The following is an 18,765-nucleotide window of genomic DNA, read 5'->3' as shown; positions in this document are numbered from 1 at the left end:
ATATTTGATTTACCCCCAGTTTTAAATTGTGAGCTGGATGTCCGCTTTGATAGGTAAAATAATGATATCCACGTGAAATTTACCGAAAGTAATCCTCCAATTCTATGTTGCATCAACTCTTTTTCTGTATATATAAGTGACAGTGGCGTATATATGTTTTTATTTTGGTGGGGGCCCATATAACCAAGATTAGCCTCCCCCCGCCACTTTTTTTTTGGGGGGGGGGAGCCAACAATGCCTTGACCTTTTCATTTTTTTTTTTTTCGAAGTGGGGCAAGGATTTCATACTGTTACCCAGTGGCCCAAACAAAAAAGTTTTAGGAGGGCACTTAAAATGTTCTCACTTCTGGTTGACGGAAGAGGGGGGGGGGGGGTACGGAGGTTCCCCCTGGAAATTTTTTGGAATTGTAGTCCAAAGAACGCAGTTTTAGGCGGTCTTTGGTGATGCTACGGGGAAAGATTCGGAAGGCCTTCTGCGGAAATTTTTAGAAATTGAAATCTTAAAAACGCCATTATAAGCTATATTTGTTGACGTTAGTGTAATGAAAGGAAAGAGTCTTTTTGAAGTTGCCCCTGATGGCCTTTTTAAAAAAATAGAGCGAAATTCGTCACCCCTCCGCCCAATTTTTCGAAATTGAAGTTCTAAAAACCCAATTTCAGACTAATTTCGATGATGTACGGGCAGGGAGGTTCTGGAACTCTCCCCAAAAACTATTTTGAAATTAAAGTCCTAAAAACCGCAGTTTTAAAGAGATATTCAATAATATTAGGTGGAGGGATGTAAACGCTCTCCATCTTGAAAATTTTTCGAAATTGTAGTTTTTCCTTTTCCGATTTCATACGGGAGCAGTCGGACCCTCATACAAAATTCTTTCGTAATAGAAATCTTAAAAGCGCGACTGTGGACTATATTTGGTAATGTTAGGAGTTCAGCCGTTTTTCAAAATTGAAGCTCCATAAAAGCAATCTTAAACGATTTTTGATGCTTTCAGAAGGCAAGGCGTTAGATAATTGTCCGTTAGAAATTTTCGAACATTGAAGCCCTGAAAACGAGGTTTGAGAAGCTCTTTAATGGTTTTAGTGGTTGAATGGGGCTTGCGAAGTATAGCATTTTGAAGACTTGCTTATTTTTAGACCGATAGGGAAAAAAAAAGGGACGGAGACCGGTGGAAGAAATAGGGGTAGTTGGCCGTAATTACCAAATCAATAGTCAGTACCTTTTGATTTTTACCCCGGACGGTGGAACCTAAGACTTACAGCTAAGTGGTGGGGTGTGTGAGGAGAAAAGTACCTTTTGATTTTTTTGTTATTTTAATGTTATTTTAAAAATCTATTCAAATTTTTTTCCCAACATCAGGCAATTTTCGGGAAGGAGGAGTTCGAAAATCCTCCCCTGAAAGGTAAAAAGCAATTCCAGGTCGTCTTTGGAGTCGTTTAAAGGTAAGGAACGGTTTTAGGAATCTTCCTCCAAAACTATTCAAAATTGAAATCTTAAAGGCACAATTTCAGATTAAAGGTTGTGGTTTCGGGGACCCTCTTCCAGAAATGTTTTGAAATTGATGTCCGAAAAAGGCCTAATAAATGCGTTTTTAGGACATCTATTTCCATTGTCACTCAACCCAATTAAAACTTATTTTAAATTTCTTGCAGGGGACGAGAGTTTACAAAAGAAACATTTTGAAGACCCTTCTTTTCAAACCGACTTGTTGTTAAAATTACTTCGCTTTCCCAAGACATGTTCTTTTCGTGAGTGAGGGGTAAAGATCCAATGACCCTTTCTGAACAACACTGCCTGGTGCCGTCAAATACAGGGTTCCCAAACTTTAACGATTCGCGGCACCCAGAGAAGAACTAAAATTTTCTCACGGCATCCTCGTCTAGTTTTATGTACATTGTTACCAAGGACACTTCGCGTCACCCCTCACCTCGCCCTGTGGCACCCAGTGCAGAAATCTCTGATCTAACATATTATAATTATTATTACCACTATCATAGTTATTTATTCATTATCATTGTTATTATTATTATTTTTTGTAGCTAAAAGTTTAGAAATTATTTGTGAGCAACTAAACCAAAATTAACTACCTTCATTTAATATTTTTCCAGATTTTGGAGGAGGCATGGGCCCCCTCAGCACCTCCCTTATATGCGCCCTTGATAAGTGATGTCGTTCAAAAACTTGAATGAGACTTATCCTCAAGGCGTCCTAGACGCCTTTTTGGAGAGTTATTTTTGTGGAAAGGAGTCGCCTATCAATGATGTCATGTTTCGAGAGTGGGAAAGGGGTTCATTCATGAAGTTGAGACAGCTTGTGACAGCGAGTGGGCGGGGGGGGGGGGGGAGAAATGGGGTAACGGGAAGTGTGACATAAAAATTTGTTCATAACTATTATGTTTATGAAAAACAGTCTGACATATGACAAACGGAAGGGAGAGGTTAGGTCAGGCACAGATACAGGGGAGGAGAAAAAGGGCGCTATCAAAAAGGAGCTCCGAAGACGGTCGCTCGCTACTGCTTTCCCACAGACTTATGTAAATCCTAAGCACTCAAAAATAATTTTCATAAAGGAAAGATAAATTAATAAATCAACTTTTGCTTTCAACAAATGTGGATAAAAGGCCAGACAATGGACAAGTGCACTCCCCTGAGAGTCAAGTATATATGAATAACCGACTAAAACTTTTTAAACAAAATTAATTATTGAAATAACGAATAAAATAAGCCGACTTGAGACAGCTATGCCAACCAACTTCAAAAATAGTTGAAACCATTCACAGGATACAAAAAGATTGAAATCACAGACAAAACACGCAATTTTCGGCAATGTAAGTGTTTTTGTGATGGCATGTTTCCAAAAAATACGTTTTTCAGCAAATATCACAGCGTTTGAAGTGAAGATTAAGTCGGAAAAATGAGATTCAAGGAATCAGAGATTAAAAAATAGAATTATAGGAAAATAGAAATGCTTTTCAGATTTATAGGAAAATATAGGAATATAAGAACACTGCAAATCATGAAAGAATTTAATCATTTTACTAGGGGGCACCGCCTCCTGCTTTGCCACCAGAGGAGGCTCAATGCTACCAGCAGTGGGTAACAATTGATAATTTTATTGCCTTTTGTCCGGATGTTTTGAAGACATCCTGGATTTCCTGTGGACTTTTGATCAATTCATATCTCTGGTCCCTTAAGATTTAGAGGGGTGAGACAGGGCAGATTGGCTTTCCCTGGGTGTCCTGTATCCAACGCTACCAGTATTTAACCTACTGGTAGACATTGACAGTCCAGAGGAGATAGAGTTACAGACAAACAGACAGATGGGCACAGATTTTAATAGTATACTATAGATTATCTTCTTCCTTATCGCCAAACAGTATAAACTGTCGTGCTTTCGATTTTCAGTTTGTAATAACAATCACAACTGCAGGTTTTTCCATTTACAGATCCCATTATTCGAACTGTCTTGATATTTACAAAATCAACACAAATGCTCCATGCAGACATAATATTTTATTTACACAGAATTCTAAGTATAAAAAAAATACACAGGTAAAAATTGTAAAATTATCTGGGCAACAAATATACATCTGAAATAATATGAATCAGTGGGTGCCCAACATTTTTTACTTTCCTCTAATAATTTAATATATTCAAGAAAGTATTGAATTGTGAAAATTTTGGAGTTTCGATTTCGATAGATTTGAACGTTTTGAGGTGTGTTGAGTCCATTTTGACCATTTTTGCAAATTGTGTGCGAATGTTTTTTTCTCTGGTCACTCTAGAGCAAAAACTACTGCATGAAATCAAACGAAATTTGATGCACATATGTACGCCGATGTAAATTGGTGCCCATTAGATTTTGCCGCTAATCCCTCTGGGGGGGGGGGGTTATCGAACATTTTATTTGTTATATGTGAGTGCTATACATCAGGATGAAATAGGCAGAATAAAAAAAAAGGTCCTCAAGTAGATCTTAATCGGTACATCTACTGATTCAATTTTTGTGTCAATATCTCAAAAGGGGTTGGGGGGGGGGGGATTGAATCATTTTCTAGCTACTTCTGACTGCTTTATCTTAAGAAGTAATAAATGGAATCAATCAAAAATTGGTTCACAGATAGGTCCAACAATCAGTTCTTAGGGTACAAGAGCTTATTGGTGCCAATAGCTTCAAGGGGTGCAGTGCAATCAAACGTTTTTCCTTGTTTATTGTGACTTCTATATCTCAAGACTATTTAGAAAAAAAGGGAACCTACACAGAAACAGGCACTAATTCAACTTTGCCGCTAATCACTCCAAGAGGGCTGATTTTATTTATCTTTTATGCTTAATAATATGAATATGAAAGATACATCACATTAAAATATTTTCCCTTGTATGCAAGCCTTTGATGAGAACCAACTGTTGCAGACAATTGGAGAAATCTCAATTATTTAAAATGAGGCTTTTAAAATGATTTTAAGTTTCCGCTCTTGGATTCTGCTTTTGAGGGGATATTTTGATAATTGGGAAGTTTGCACAGTTGTCGAATTTTTGTGTGAGAAGTATTGTTTTGATAACCTTGTTGTTTTATGGTAACTCAATGCAAATAGATATTTTATAATATTTGTTTATGTATGCAAAGGAGAAACATTCTTTGCACAGGCATTGGTGCCAAAAATTAAAACGCTAAACTAAGATCATCAATTTCCCATTTATCATAATCTTCATGTTTTCACCATTTTCATGAATGTTGTAGCAATTACATGAGCAGTTATATGTTAGATCCAAGAATTCATAATACAGAAGAAAGTTTCATGATGTTCACTACATGGTAGTTTTTATCTGAGGGTCACAAGTCATATTAAGATGAATCTTGCAAGTCAGAACATATCACATATTAAAATATACATTTTTTCGAACTAACACAGGAAACAAAAGAAAAATACTAACAAAGAATTGCTGTGTTATCGTTTCAACATGATTATTCTATGTTGCAGTAATCATTCTTAAAACCAAAAAACGATGGTTGGCTGTCTTGAAAGGTTCTATACGAGCCTAGATCTGCATATCCAGAACCCACTGTGTGAGAGGTGGGGGGGGGGGGGGGGGTGCACGTCTTTAAAAGGATTAAGAGTTCAAGAAATTGAACAAAAAAGTTGAAAAAACTAGTAGCATGGCTTAACATTGCAAATTTACACTGCTGGCCTCTGGAGAGGGGACCTACAGATTTTGTTGCAGGGGAGCCCAAATTTTATAGTTTCGGGCTTGGTTCCGGAACATACTTTTTCACCTGTAACATTGACTATAACAATGGGCAACAGGGAGCAGCTTTGTGGGTCTCACATGGTCTGCTGGTTGTAGGTTGGGTACCACTGAAAAAACCATTGCTACCATAAAAATGCAACAGATAATGTGTTTTCATAAAAAAAAAAAAATACAACTTCTAAGAGCATTTGAAATGGCAAGTATTTATGAAAATAGGCAGGGTAAAAAATGCTTTTCAAAAGATAAGACTATTGCAGAAGGCACTTATTGGAGATGATTTAAAAATATTATATAACAGTTTTATTAACATCATCTCAAAATTCAATTGTAGCATATTAAAATTTAAAAGGTTAAAAAAAAAAAAAAACTTAGAAAACCAACAGGTTGTTAGCAGTTTGTAAACATCTCATTGGTGAATTCACAAATTTTTCAACTGAGACGATACAGCTTCTAAAACTTTTTCACTTGTGCCTAGAAGAAAAGAAATCAATATTACAATGTTAAAAGTCATTATTTTATTTTTAACACTTTCAATCTCAAACAAAATCTTTAACATTGGCAATAAAAAAAAAAAAAAAAAAAAGAGTCCTCAGACATGGTGCGGTTCGACTCTTAAATGGGGCTGAAACTAACTGCGAAATACCGAAGCTTTGCCTTTAATTTTTGAGTTGATTTGCACCATGTCTGCGGACTCTTGCTGGTGAGAATAATTATATTTATAACTCAATCAAATTCCTATTTTGTTTGTTAGCTTTTGTCTAAAATTTCTATTCAGGCTATAAAGTTTTTAAGTAAACAGAAATTATACCAAATCTTTCATAAAAGACTACTAAAAGCTGGAGAAAAAAAAATCAAAACATTGTTGGAATTCGAGATAAATCTAGGAATTTTTTCCAATGCGCAAAAATACTTCTCGACATTTTTTTAAAGGGAAATTCCTATTGGGGGAATGAAATAGAGAAAAACAGTGAAGAATAATTACAACCAGTTGCATCAAAAAAAAAAAAAAAAAAAAAAAAAAAAAAATCTTTTTAAAGATAAAATGGAAAATTATAGTGAAAGAAGATATTTGAACTATTTTGATTTTTAATACTTAGAGTGCTTGACATTCTGTATTTTGAGGCATATTTCTGATTTTCAATGTATGAAATACGTTTGCAGAGGGGCTAAAAATATTTTTGACTAGAATAATGATTATTTGTCAGAAATGTAAAACAAAACATCATTTTACTCAACAAACATTATTTTATAGCAACAAAGCACAAAATCACAGTACAATAAATTTCAAAATGCAAAAAATAATAATGTAAGCTAAAAAAAAAGAACTATATATAAAAAACAAGCTACCTGTTTCACTTGACAGTTGTTCAAACTCACGCATAGTAGCGGTGGAGTAACGCTGAAGGAAATCCAATTCACCAGAACTTAAATCTTCTCCTAATTTTTTCAGTGCAAATAATATTTCTATTTTTTGTTCATTAAGAGTGCCTTCAGATATTTTCCCTAATTTGGCTTCCTGCTGCAACTAGAATTATAAGATGAGAATTTACTTTTACATCAAAGTGTACTTCAACTAAAAGAATGTAAAAGAGTTTATATTCCTATTTAGATTATACTAGTATCGCATAAAGCAATAGTATTACCTATTCAAATAGTACACTTCCAATTATCTGCGGAATAGGTTGGCACAGTAACTGCGGATAAGCAAATTCGGGGATAATTCGTTAACTAGGTAAAAACGATGCCAGATAAAAAATATCAATACCACACACACATTTAAAATATAGACAAAAATAACAGTTTGTGTAAAAATGCATGTAAAAGCTTTAAAAGGATTGCTCAGCATTGAAAACGGATTATACGCATATGGCAATAAATCGTGCAACCAGATAACCTGCAACAGATGAAACTAGGTTACACCAAAAATGCACAGAGGGGGGGTTGGAGAATTTTTTCAAGACTGGTCCAGTCACTTGTTTACACACAAAAATAGTGTAGATATATAATTCAGTAAGTGGAGTATACCTAAAATCAGTAAGTAGTGTAAACCTATAGTAGTATGTAGTCTGGGTTTAAATATCTGGTTTCAACTAGATAGATTTTGCTGATCTTGGAAGGTTTGATAATATTGGATAGGAGGGGTAATAATGAAATAGGAATATCTAAATCTAGATTTTGAACTTGTTAAGTTGAAATGTGTGCATTTATCTACATTTAGTCAATCATTGTCGATTTTTTTTTTCTTTTTTAAACAGTGCGAAAGGAGCGAAATATCTGGCTTACAGATAAATCGCCCGCAGATAATTAAGAGTAGAGTGATTCAGGGTAGATTTGAGCCATTCTGGTTAATTTTGCACCACTGTTAGTATATTTTACTTTAAAAACAAAAACATGAAGGCCCAGTGCTGCATTCACCTGGCACGGTTATGAAATAATTTTTTCTACTTGTAGTTTTACAAAAAGAAAGCTGTCAATATTGTACATGCATCATTATATTATTGAATCATTGTGAAGTAACTGTTTGGAAGCCATTGTTGAAGTTGTTGACAGAAGCACTTCTATGGGAGCCCACCAAGACCTCCCAAAACTGCTCTTATTCATAGATTTTGTCTGATGATTTGGAAAATTTGGAAACACTATTGAAACACTGGAACTGTGCTTTGTTTTGGGTATGATGCCTAATTTCTATTCTCATTACATGTTAGTCTACTCAGGTTTTTCAATTATCATTCTGCAAAACTCAGGTTTCATTCAGTAAATTGAGAATTCCCCCCTTCCCCAAAACTGAAGATCCGAGTTAGTTGAAAGTGATTTTTCTAAATTGCAACAATCTAGAAATATCATATACAATAGAACGCCAAAAAAATCCAAACTAATTGGGATCATAGATAGTTCGGATTTTGAAATTGTTTGGGTTTTTGAAAACAACCAAGAAAACAGGGTTGCCCACCTACTGCGCAGACTGTGACATTGAAATTCTTTGGGGGGGGGGGGACTCCAGGTTTGAGGGGCGTGTTTGTAGCATTTGGGGGTAGGGGTTGTACCCCTGAAGAAAATGACATTTGGGAAAAGAATGATTTCATCAAACAAAAAGATTACAAAATATGAAGTTTATAACGTACAATGGAGCATTTTTCCCTCTTTTTAAAATAGTTTATTTTCCGTGATATGTGGTAAACCATTAAAAAAAAACATTGTATGCATCACACCTGTTGTATCCACTGCATCTGCAATCTGAAAACTTCTTTCTTGTTAGCGCCGAGGCGCTTACGCCCGAAAATGCGAAACACTTGTTAACATGAAGGGACACATTTATTGCTCTGCAGATATATTTAAGAGAGGTAATTTTCAGAATTTATTTTCATGAAATACATCAAAGAGCCTTTAAGAGGAACAATAATGAACAAAGATTTTAGGTCAAACAATGGTATCACAAACTGAAAACCTTTTGAACAGAAATATGCAATTTTTAAAACAAAATTAACAGAATCAACAGCTATAAATGCAACCCTGATCCAATAGCGAGAGGCATGAAAAGGTTTTCAAAATACCACGATTGTGTTCGTCAGAGTGCTAACTGGTCTTAGAGAAAGTAGTTATGTAAACAATAGAATACATTTGTGGTGAATATTTTTTCATTTATTTTTTTTTCTAGAGAATTTTTGTATATTTTAATCATTTAATTTGGTAATTCATATATTAACTAGAAATGCATTCAGAAAAATTAATCACTGATGGGCAAGAGCAAATCAAGTTGAAAAAAATGTCTCCTTTATGTCTCACATTATGGTTCTACAATGCAAAGACTTAATAGAATTTTATGTATGAAAATTTATCGCAGATAAATGCATTCATATGAAACAGTGGAATTTCTTGTTGGTTTGACTGTTGAACTTTCAGTTTAAAACTCAAAATCTCTTATAAAAAAAGAAATACATTTTAAAACGGAAAATGAGTTGTACTTCTGTTAGTTTGTCCCGAAGCTGGCCAGGTTGTTTCTTTGCAAACATTCGAATGACTTCTGGAGTTTGAAAAGCGTTGCTGATAGCTGCTTGTATTGCCTTAAAAAAAGAAGTTCCTATTTAGAATACATTAAAATGAAAAAAAAAAAAAAAAAAGCAAATCATATTTTGAAAAGATAAATTATCTACTACTTAACAAGGTGTATATATAAATGTACTTCAATTTTCTTTCACATGAAATACATACTGGTGTCTGAAATAAGGTCACAGACATAAACATAGGTACTCATATGAGTAATTTTAATGGGGGGTGGGAGGATTAAGAACCTTTTTTAGGCTTTATGGCTTAATTGACAGATTTTTTAATTAACTTTCTACCCACTAACTCCCTTCTTACCTTACTTCATTGAGAACTTTTGGGATCTATATTCCTCATTATAATAATTATTTATACGGAGTATTGTCCGTATCCTGATGGGGATTTTAAATCCGTGTTGTCGTCATTACAATCTTGGACATATTTTACAATAGTTAGAGGCAAATAGGAAAATAATGCTTCCAATCACTATGTCGGAGAGACAAATTTGCTAACTAAAATGCATTGTTACAAAAATTAATTCAGTGTAGATAAAATTACATTAGTTTTTAAGTAAAGAATTTTTAAAAACAGTCATTTATTAATGGTTCTTGCTGAAAAGTTTTGATATCTATGCACAAAATTTATCTTTAAAATTGTCGCTTCTAATGTCTAGAGGCGGACTCGAGCTCCCTCTGCCTCCCCATGGGTGCCCACTATCCATGGATACAAAATTTGTGATTACAAAAGAGTGTTTGAAGTGACAGAGCAGCAAGTAGTACTTCCGGCAGATATATTCTTAGAGAGTTTTTACAAAGGCTGAAAATATTCCTTGACATATCTTAGTGAAATATATGGAAACAATATTGACCATTATAGTGACCCATTTCATTAAAAAAATCAACATTCTAAGGGTGATATAGAAGATGGTAGGGAAAGAAGAGGTGCATACTATTTTTATTTTGAATGTTTGACACTTATTCAAAACAATAACAAAACATTCAAGTAAAATATTATAAAATCCAATTACTTCTTACATGTCTTTTTCTGTGAAGATAAATTTTTATTTAGAACACAAAGTATGAAAATACACTTGACTAAATTTTAGGGCAAATTTAAGATTTTCAAAGCATAAAATATGTATGTAGAAGCATTAAAAATGTCTCAAAACTATGAGAGAAATCATATAACAATGTAAAAATGCAGAAAAGAGGTCAAGTGTTAGTTATGAAGAGTAAGAGGGAGTTGGCCCATTATTTAGGAGGACAGGGGGATTGATTGCCCCACCTGGTTTTGGAATATTAATATATTTACAAGTAAATGGGCATGGCTTTTGCAGGGATTTTACAGGTGTTGGTATAATTTGCATTGGGTTTATGCCATTTGGTCATGGAAAAATTTGAAATGTTGGACATAAGGAGGGGAGGGGAGGGAAGGGGGAGATGGAATAAAAACATGCTGCCACAGCTCATGATGGTTCTTTGGCTGAAACCCATTGATGAACTATCTTTTGCATATATATTTGGATAAAAAATATAAAGAGGAAGTGTACTACTGAAAGATTTACAGCTTAAAGGGGTTTGGACACTCATATCTTGTCAAGTTAAAATTAATCATGGCTTCAATACCTCAAGAAGCAATTAAAAGAATAGATTAAAATTTTCAATTATTATTTTCTACACATCTTTATACAATTTAAGAAAGATCTAAAATTCGAATTTTTGAGCAAACGGCATCTTCAATCGGGAGACCAAATATAAATCTCTTCCAAGATTTATATTTCGAGACAGGACCATGATTTAGGGGGCTGAGGGCCATCAATTATAACCCCCCCCCCCCCCCCTGGATTTGAAAAGTCAATGCTTTTACGTGTAAGTAGGAGTGCGTTTTGTTGTTTTCCGATAATATTTGCACTGAGGGGTGCACACTAGGGTGGAGTAAAAAGAATCAAAATTTGGCAAACGTGAAGTAATAGTGCAGAAAACTTGTCTTTTGTAGAGATCAAGGTCGGATCCAGAAAATGTTCAAAGAGGGGCGATTTATCTCAGATGCTTACCCTTTTATGAATTCCCAAATCTCCGCCTCCTAACATTATAAAAAATCATCTTAAAAAAAGTTTTTTTTTTGAACTTCCATGTCTTGAAGGTTTGTCATCAAAGGGGTATTATAATTGCCTCTTTCAGCTGCAATTTAAAAAAACTTTCCAGAGGAGAGCCCTTGAATTCCATCTATCATCTAGGATTGTCTAGAATTGAGTTTTTGGAATTTAAAACTTTCTGTACAAAGTTCCGATCCCTATCACGAAAGTATTAAGAGATGTTCAACTTGCTACAATTGCATTTTCAAGATTTCAGTTCTGAAAAAAATTTCAAGGGAAAATTAAAGGGAAAAAATGCCCTCTATTGCTTCTTACTGACACATTGCATTATTGATATCGTTTTTGGAACTTCAGTATCGAAAGTATACAGAGGGAGAGTTTCCTGCATCTAGGATTTTTATGTAGATTACACAGGGGCGTGCAAGGGGGGGGGGGGGGTGCTGGAAATGGGACACCTGTTTTCCCCGAGTTTGAACCTTAAGGGGGGCTGAGATTTTTAAAATGAGGGGGAAATATATATAGGTACGTAGGTCTAAACAATATGAAGGAGGCCAGTAAAAGTCATTTGTGATGGGCCTCAAAATTTCTGTGCATGCCCCTGAGATTACACACCACACATGATCAGTTCATTTCCCCCAAAACTAGACAGTAATTACAAAAGAGTCAAAAAGAGAAACCATTAGTTTCTCATAACATTATTTTAATAAGAATTTCAAAAACTGTACTAGCTATTGAAGTTAGATTCTCAGGTCTACAATTACGTGACTCAGCTTAAAATTTCTAGACACTAATGATCTGAAGCTAAGTCTAGATGTAAACACATCTTAGTTATAAATATTAATAAGCCTGAGTCTAAGAGTAGAGTGGATAAAAAGATATTTTTGAAAACTTAGCATTGAATGAAAACACATGATTTTATTACTTTAGCCTAGAGATGTATATTTTCTAGATTTTTTTTTTCGTTTTTGATTTTTTCTGGAAAAAAAAAAAAGATTTTTATGAGTTAAAATAGTTCAGTACTTATAATTTCTGAAAAACTTAAGCAGTGTTAAATATTTCAAAATAAATGCAGTATATATAATGCTTCTTAGAAATATATGCATAACACTTTTACACTATTAAAAATACTCTTTCTATTTTTATATTGCCAGTGTATTTCGAAGTTCAAAATACTAAAAACTATCCAAATTAGTCCAATCATCACTCAATATTTTATTTTTAGAGGGCGATATTTATATTACAAAATTAACTTTTTCACTGAAACTTGATTTTTTTTTTTTTTTTTGTAAATTGTGAGATTTTAAACTAATTATTTTTTTCACCTATAAAAATTTGGTTCATGCATTTAGATACATTGAAAGAAAATATATTAAAGCTTTAACTAAAAAATCTCTGCTGACTGTGATGTTATTGATATTATTATGTCCTATATATAAACTTACAAGTTATCCTTAAGTTGTCCAATAATATAAGTTAAGTTGTCCTATATAATACTTAAGTTATCCTATATTAAACTCATAAACCCTTACATAAACTTACAGTTTTAGTGAGAAAAGTAACATGTAATACTTTGGTGTACAAGGAACTTAAAGTACCTTTTAGCTTGTAAAATCAAAGTTAGTGCTTTTGTGTGGGCTACTGAACATGAAAAACAAACAAACATCGGGATGTAAATATTATGCCCCCCCCCCTCAACCATTCTCAGTTCTCATTACTACTTTTCCCCTCACTTACACAATATTTTTCTGAAAAACCAATGTTTTGTTTAGTGCAAATTTAGTAACCAAAGAATTCGAAAATACATGCAGGCTAAGAGCTAAAACAAATTCAAATTGCAAGAAAATTTTATGTCATACCAATTGCATACTTCCAAGTTCATCAACTAATGTCATATTGCCAGATATTATTCTGCTGAGAGATGCATTAAATTGTCGTAGCTGGTCCACAGTTTCTGCCTTGGTTTCTTCATATTCATCAGTGTCCAACTGATCTCTAAAGTGAATAGACAAACTGATTATTGAATTGAATTACATACAATATATTTTTGACTTTTGTATTTGGAGATATTTTGTTTATTTTCAAATAGTGATGTGAATTTTTAAAATAATCAACTTTTAACAATTGCTTTAAAAATCTCTGAATGTTTTGGCAGATAAAATAAACAAATAGTAAAGTCAGATCATTTTTTCTTCAAAATGTAAACAACTATTGCATTAAAATTAATAAAAAACACATCATCAAACACTCAATTATAATTGAACTTGGCTTACAGCTGAACTTGAACCGTTTGTTTCAGAAACCAGTCAAACGAAAAATTTGTTGCTTAGAGAAATGCAAGAAAATCTATTCAGCTGCACACTATGTTTCTACAAAGATGTTAATTTATTTCTGTTTAAAATACTTTATTTGTATACAATGCGGACAAAAGTTCATTCTCTTACAAAAACTTTTACATTTGACTTGCTTCTGCAATAAACAAACTGTTTAGATGCATTATTGGATTTTTGTTATCAATAACAATAGCAACAAATTTGTTTGAAGACAATTTTTCTGCAGAAAATATTTCAAGTACAAAACAGCAGCTAAATTTCAACATTTCAGATTCACTATTTTTTACACATAATACGGTATGTTACAAACCTGTGACATATCGCAAGGTGGAAAATCTTTAAAAATGTCAGACTACAGCTAAAGTCGTGTTGTCGTTTCTAAAATCTTAGTGCCACAGCCATTCAAAAATTGCACTAAACTGTAGAATTTCCTCCAACTAAATCAAAATGATCAAGAGTTCTATGAAAATTTAAAATTATCCACCAAATTGCTAAAACAAGCCATTAGATAACGTTGAAAGTTCCATTAAAATGCAAATTTTTTCAACCACATTAAACAACGTTAAATCGCAATTATCTACTATCTCCAATGTCTGAATCAAACAAACGTATTGCGAGTTAAAAATTAAGCTATAAGTTGCATACTAAAAAATGTATTTGTTTAATTCATCCGAGTATTCATACTTGCATTCTTCCAAATCAGCTAACTGTGCTACAAGACGGTCCAACTGTTGTTCTAAAATGTTTTTTAATTTATTCGTTTCTGATAATCCACGAGAAGACATATCAAATATAAACAGTGGATTACTAATTGAGCAATTATACTTTCCTAAATCAAGTAAACGAGTGATCACACTAATTGAATGATAAACAGACGGAAGAAAACATCAATTTTGATGATAAACAAACAGATACCGTCACGGTTGTGGCAAGCGAAGTTCCTTTGAGGGAACGCATGTTTAAAGGTGCGTTCAGAAACAATCACTAAGGGCCGCCATTCACGGGCGCTCCATCCATCCGAAAGGCGCGGCAACACTCCAAAATCCGCCCGTGAATGCCGAACTCCTCATCCATTTGGATGGCATGGCGCGGCTCGCTGGATATCCAACCGAGCCGAAATCCACCGCACCGCGCCGATTTTCGACCGCTCCATCGCATCGTGAATGTGATAACCCGTTGGAGTGGAGAGTCGAGATAGGAAATAGTGGTCGATGATAATCTCATGTACCTGACGCGACTAACTAATATCAACCAATTAGAGTATTTGGTTTGAGCTCCCTGGGTTTGAGAGAGGGAGAGGGGTGAAAATCGTGATGCAATGTTTGTTTTCGGTAGTGAAATCATGTTTCCTCGCGTAATGGATGTAATTGTTTTTTTCCAACTTTTAGCTCTACAATTGGAAAAGAAAGCAAATTGAATTTAAAAAAAAATTTTGCCGTTTAAGAAATGCATCATATGTTCTACATGCATATTGTATTTGTTTCGAATAAAACGCATGATGTTTAAAGAAAAATGACAATTTGAGAATCATCGGTTAAGAATGAATCTCTGACAAGGCAAAGATTTTCCAATAATTTACTCACAACAACAACTGAATAATACTTAAGAGAATTTTGAATTTAAATTGCAAAATAAAACAACAGTATTATTTAAACCAATTATTGTTTGAAAATGTGTTTCGTTAACAGAGAGGTAGGAGAACAAAAAATTGGAAATGAAAAAGATTAACTGGTGTGACTTCTACTCTCAAATATTAGAGCCTATAAAAGTAAGAAAATAAAGTAATACTTATATTAATAGGTTTTATTTACAGTTGTTAGGTTCAGTAGATTGTACTCAAGGTGTGGGTTTTTTTTATAAGGCTAAAACTTTATTGCGCAGCACATTATTCATACTTGTCAAAAAAAATAATAAAAATTTTGTACATATCTGTTTATCAACTTTAGTTAGTAATAACTAAACTGACTTTTTTTACACCATACTTTAAATATATTTTTCATAACTGTAATGTAAGCATTTTTTAGTGCAGCATAATGCAGCACTAAAAACTGCATATTCTGATATGTTTCAGTTTCATTAATTTAAAAAGAAAAAAAAATCCTACATGCCTAAATTCTTCAATTCAAAAAAAAAAAAAAAAAAAAAAGAAAAGAAAGTCAGTCTAATATTTTGAACCCAAACAAAACAATATGAATTCTTTTTTTCTTAGTGATAGAAAGATTTCATTGAAATTAATAGTAATAGCAAATATTAATGGTTCTTAGCGCTCAGCTAAATTTTCCTACAAAGACTTTATTTAAGAGGTTCTTGCAATTAAATGAATAATCAAGTGTATATTTTCATGTTAAGAAATACATATGTTATAAATTTTGCACTAGTGCAGATAGAATTTACCTTCTGCGGGCATTTTTTTGGTCATAACAGTTTAGGATTGACAATATACATTAAAACCATATGTTCCTGTGTGGGGGGGGGGAGAAGGGGCACAACTTTCTTTGCATCACTACAGTTATGACAAACCTAACCTGGCAGCATTGTAATAGTAGGATTGAGATTTGCGTAGCCTTTACAATGCTGCCAGGTTAGGTTTGCCCTAACTATTTGTCTTTGATTGATAGTGATGTGGCAGATAGATCCGAAAGAAAAAAGATCTGTATCCGTATCATGATTGGTAGATCTTAAATGGATTTTTAGTCATAAACTCTTATTACATATTTGAAATTCTACATGTGGATAGCCTATAAAATAACATACAATCAGTAACGTAACTATGGGGTCTAGCACCCCAGGCGAACTAAAGAAATTGCACTCCCTTCCCCTAGGGTGGCCCACATGGGAAGTCACCGTGACCTCCAAAAGAATTTTTTTTGGAACATTGATATATTGATTTGACAAGTAGGAGGCAGCATTGTAATTTTTTTTCTTATTTTCTTTTTTAGAATTGTTTTCAATGATTCCCAATATTCATTCTCAGTAGATGTTATGTATGTGTATACCCCTCTAATGCCGATACTAACAGGACAAATATTTTTATCCATAATAGAGGGGTGTCCGCAGGACAGGGGTTTAATGTTATTCGCATTGGAATCGGGGGGGAATTAAAAAAATGTCCGTATAAGAGGGGTGTCCGCACTTGAAGGGTGTTCGTTAGGAGAGGTTTTACTTTATATATATACCCACTCTAGCTCATTTAAGCTAAATTTAAATTTTTATTTAGCATTTTTTAAATTTTTATTTAGCATTTTTCAAATTCTCTGGTCAAAAAAAACCTCTTAATTTTTTTTTTTAAATAGTTGAAATGCCGCCCCCCTGGCAAGAGCCACTCCTGCTTACCCCTAGTTACACCACTACATACAATTAAAATTAAATCAGCTTCCCTTTTTTTATGAAATTATAAGGTAACATTTAAGCATTTTTTTTAAATATTGATTTAGGAATTGCATTCTTCCTCTTTTCGTCTTTTCCAGGCATTCTTCGAAAAATTGAGGCTAAATTCTCTGATTACCCTTTGTAAAGATGTTCTCGGCTGAGTAATTATGTCAGTAAAGGCAAGCCGAGAGGAATGGAAGAGCGGCATTTATGTGCCGAAATATTATTTCTAGCCAGCAGGTGTAGCAGCTACTACTATAGCGACAGAACAAGCAAGAAATAATTTTTCACATTTTATTTCGGCTTAAATGCAACGTGGTCTCATTCTTATCGGCTCACACCTACCACTCTTGTTAGAAAAAAATTGAAATAAGAAAACATCTCATAACAACGAAATAACTTTATTTGTACAGCATTTATATACATTCAATTTTAAAAGCGAACATTAAGGGCAGGTGGTGTTAACTTGCGCACATCAAATAGAAGACTATATTATTGACAGATAAATAGTGGAATAAATGTAAAATTTTTATTTAGAGTTTATCAATAAGGAATTAAATTTTAAATTCCAAATTTTACTGCAGGCAATTCTTTACTTAGTGAACGCAATGGTTTTATTTACTTATACAACATTTTAAAATCTGAACGGTATAATTTTCTCTCAAATTTTGTAGAATTTTCATTAAATTGAATGTGTAGAAAGCTTCACGTGGTACTTAGGACCTTGGGGGATGGAAAACTAGGGTGTCCTAAAAAAATTAAAGTAGATCTTTTTTGTCGCATTCCCTCTTATTTTCTTTTCTTTGATATCCAAAGAAAAGAAATGTTATGTAATTTGAACAACGACAACCTGTGCCAACTTGCATCCAAAAGCATGAACCAGTATGCCTTATGTACTACACCAACCTTGGGGTAAACCTTGCGTACTAAGCCAAATCGAAAATTTTTTTTTTGAAGATTCAAAATTCAAAGTACATAAAAAGTTACCCTTATAAACCCCGCATGTACTACAAAATCATTAATATCCAAAAAAAAAAAATTTAGGCATCTCGCACAAAGCCTAAAATTGATCATCTTCCTTCAAAATATTATTTCTTCCTATTTTCTTTTTTTTTAATCAAACATACTAAAGAAAATATCAAGTTGAAAAATACATTAGCTAACAAACTTGCGAATCAACATTTGCAAATGAATAATAAAAAAACAATGCGTTAAAAATGAAAAAATTAGCTGAAACTTACAGAAATCAATATTTTTGAGCACTATGTGGAAGACTTAAATACTGCGTGAGAGCAAAAGTTTCTATTTAACATTAATTATGTAACTGCAAATAGTCAAGATAATCAGTTACTACTCACTGTTTTTTTTTTTGGGGGGGGGGGGGCAATCACGATTGCTTATTGTTCTCATTTGACTGTCCTTGATGTTACGTTGATTTTAATTTTCCTCCAGCCTTCCTCTGCAGCACTCCCACCCACCGTCCTTTGCAGGCGTGGCTCCTCTGATCCTGAGCACTGTCCTTCAGAATCTGCTTCTTCTGGTCGGTGGCGTCCATGTCTTGCACACACGCACACTCGTACACATACACATACACCTACGTGCATACACATAGGTTTATGCACACACACAACTATACACATGTAACCACCCAGGGGCAGGCTTGGGGGGACAGGAGCCTTTTCT

The 18,765-nt window shown here is 33.7% G+C and overlaps 1 protein-coding gene across 1 annotated transcript; it reads right to left on the bottom strand.

Moving 5' to 3' along the window:
• Positions 1-3,496: 3,496 nt before the first annotated feature.
• Positions 3,497-14,616, bottom strand: LOC129222003 (protein LZIC-like). Its single transcript, XM_054856419.1, has 5 exons — positions 14,398-14,616; positions 13,240-13,375; positions 9,210-9,308; positions 6,595-6,772; positions 3,497-5,718 (listed from the first exon to the last, which is right to left on the bottom strand). The coding sequence occupies exons 1-5, from the start codon at positions 14,496-14,498 to the stop codon at positions 5,666-5,668; spliced, it is 567 nt and encodes a 188-aa protein (XP_054712394.1). The 5' UTR covers positions 14,499-14,616; the 3' UTR covers positions 3,497-5,665.
• Between the last annotated feature and the right edge of the window lie 4,149 nt (positions 14,617-18,765).

This window comes from Uloborus diversus, chromosome 5 (genome assembly GCF_026930045.1).
Source record: "Uloborus diversus isolate 005 chromosome 5, Udiv.v.3.1, whole genome shotgun sequence".
NCBI lineage: Eukaryota > Metazoa > Arthropoda > Arachnida > Araneae > Uloboridae > Uloborus > Uloborus diversus.
Note: the sequence above shows the minus strand (reverse complement) of the source record. Positions and strands in the feature narration are given on the sequence as shown.

Excerpts from the sequence above, each read along its gene's own strand:
- LOC129222003 (XM_054856419.1), bottom strand. The coding sequence starts at position 14,498 with ATGTCTTCTCGTGGATTATCAGAAACGAATAAATTAAAAAACATTTTA. Across the intron at positions 13,376-14,397 it reads GCTGATTTGGAAGAATGCAA|AGATCAGTTGGACACTGATG; the intron begins GTATGAATACTC and ends TATTCACTTTAG. Across the intron at positions 5,719-6,594 it reads ACAACTGTCAAGTGAAACAG|GCACAAGTGAAAAAGTTTTA; the intron begins GTAGCTTGTTTT and ends CTTTTCTTCTAG.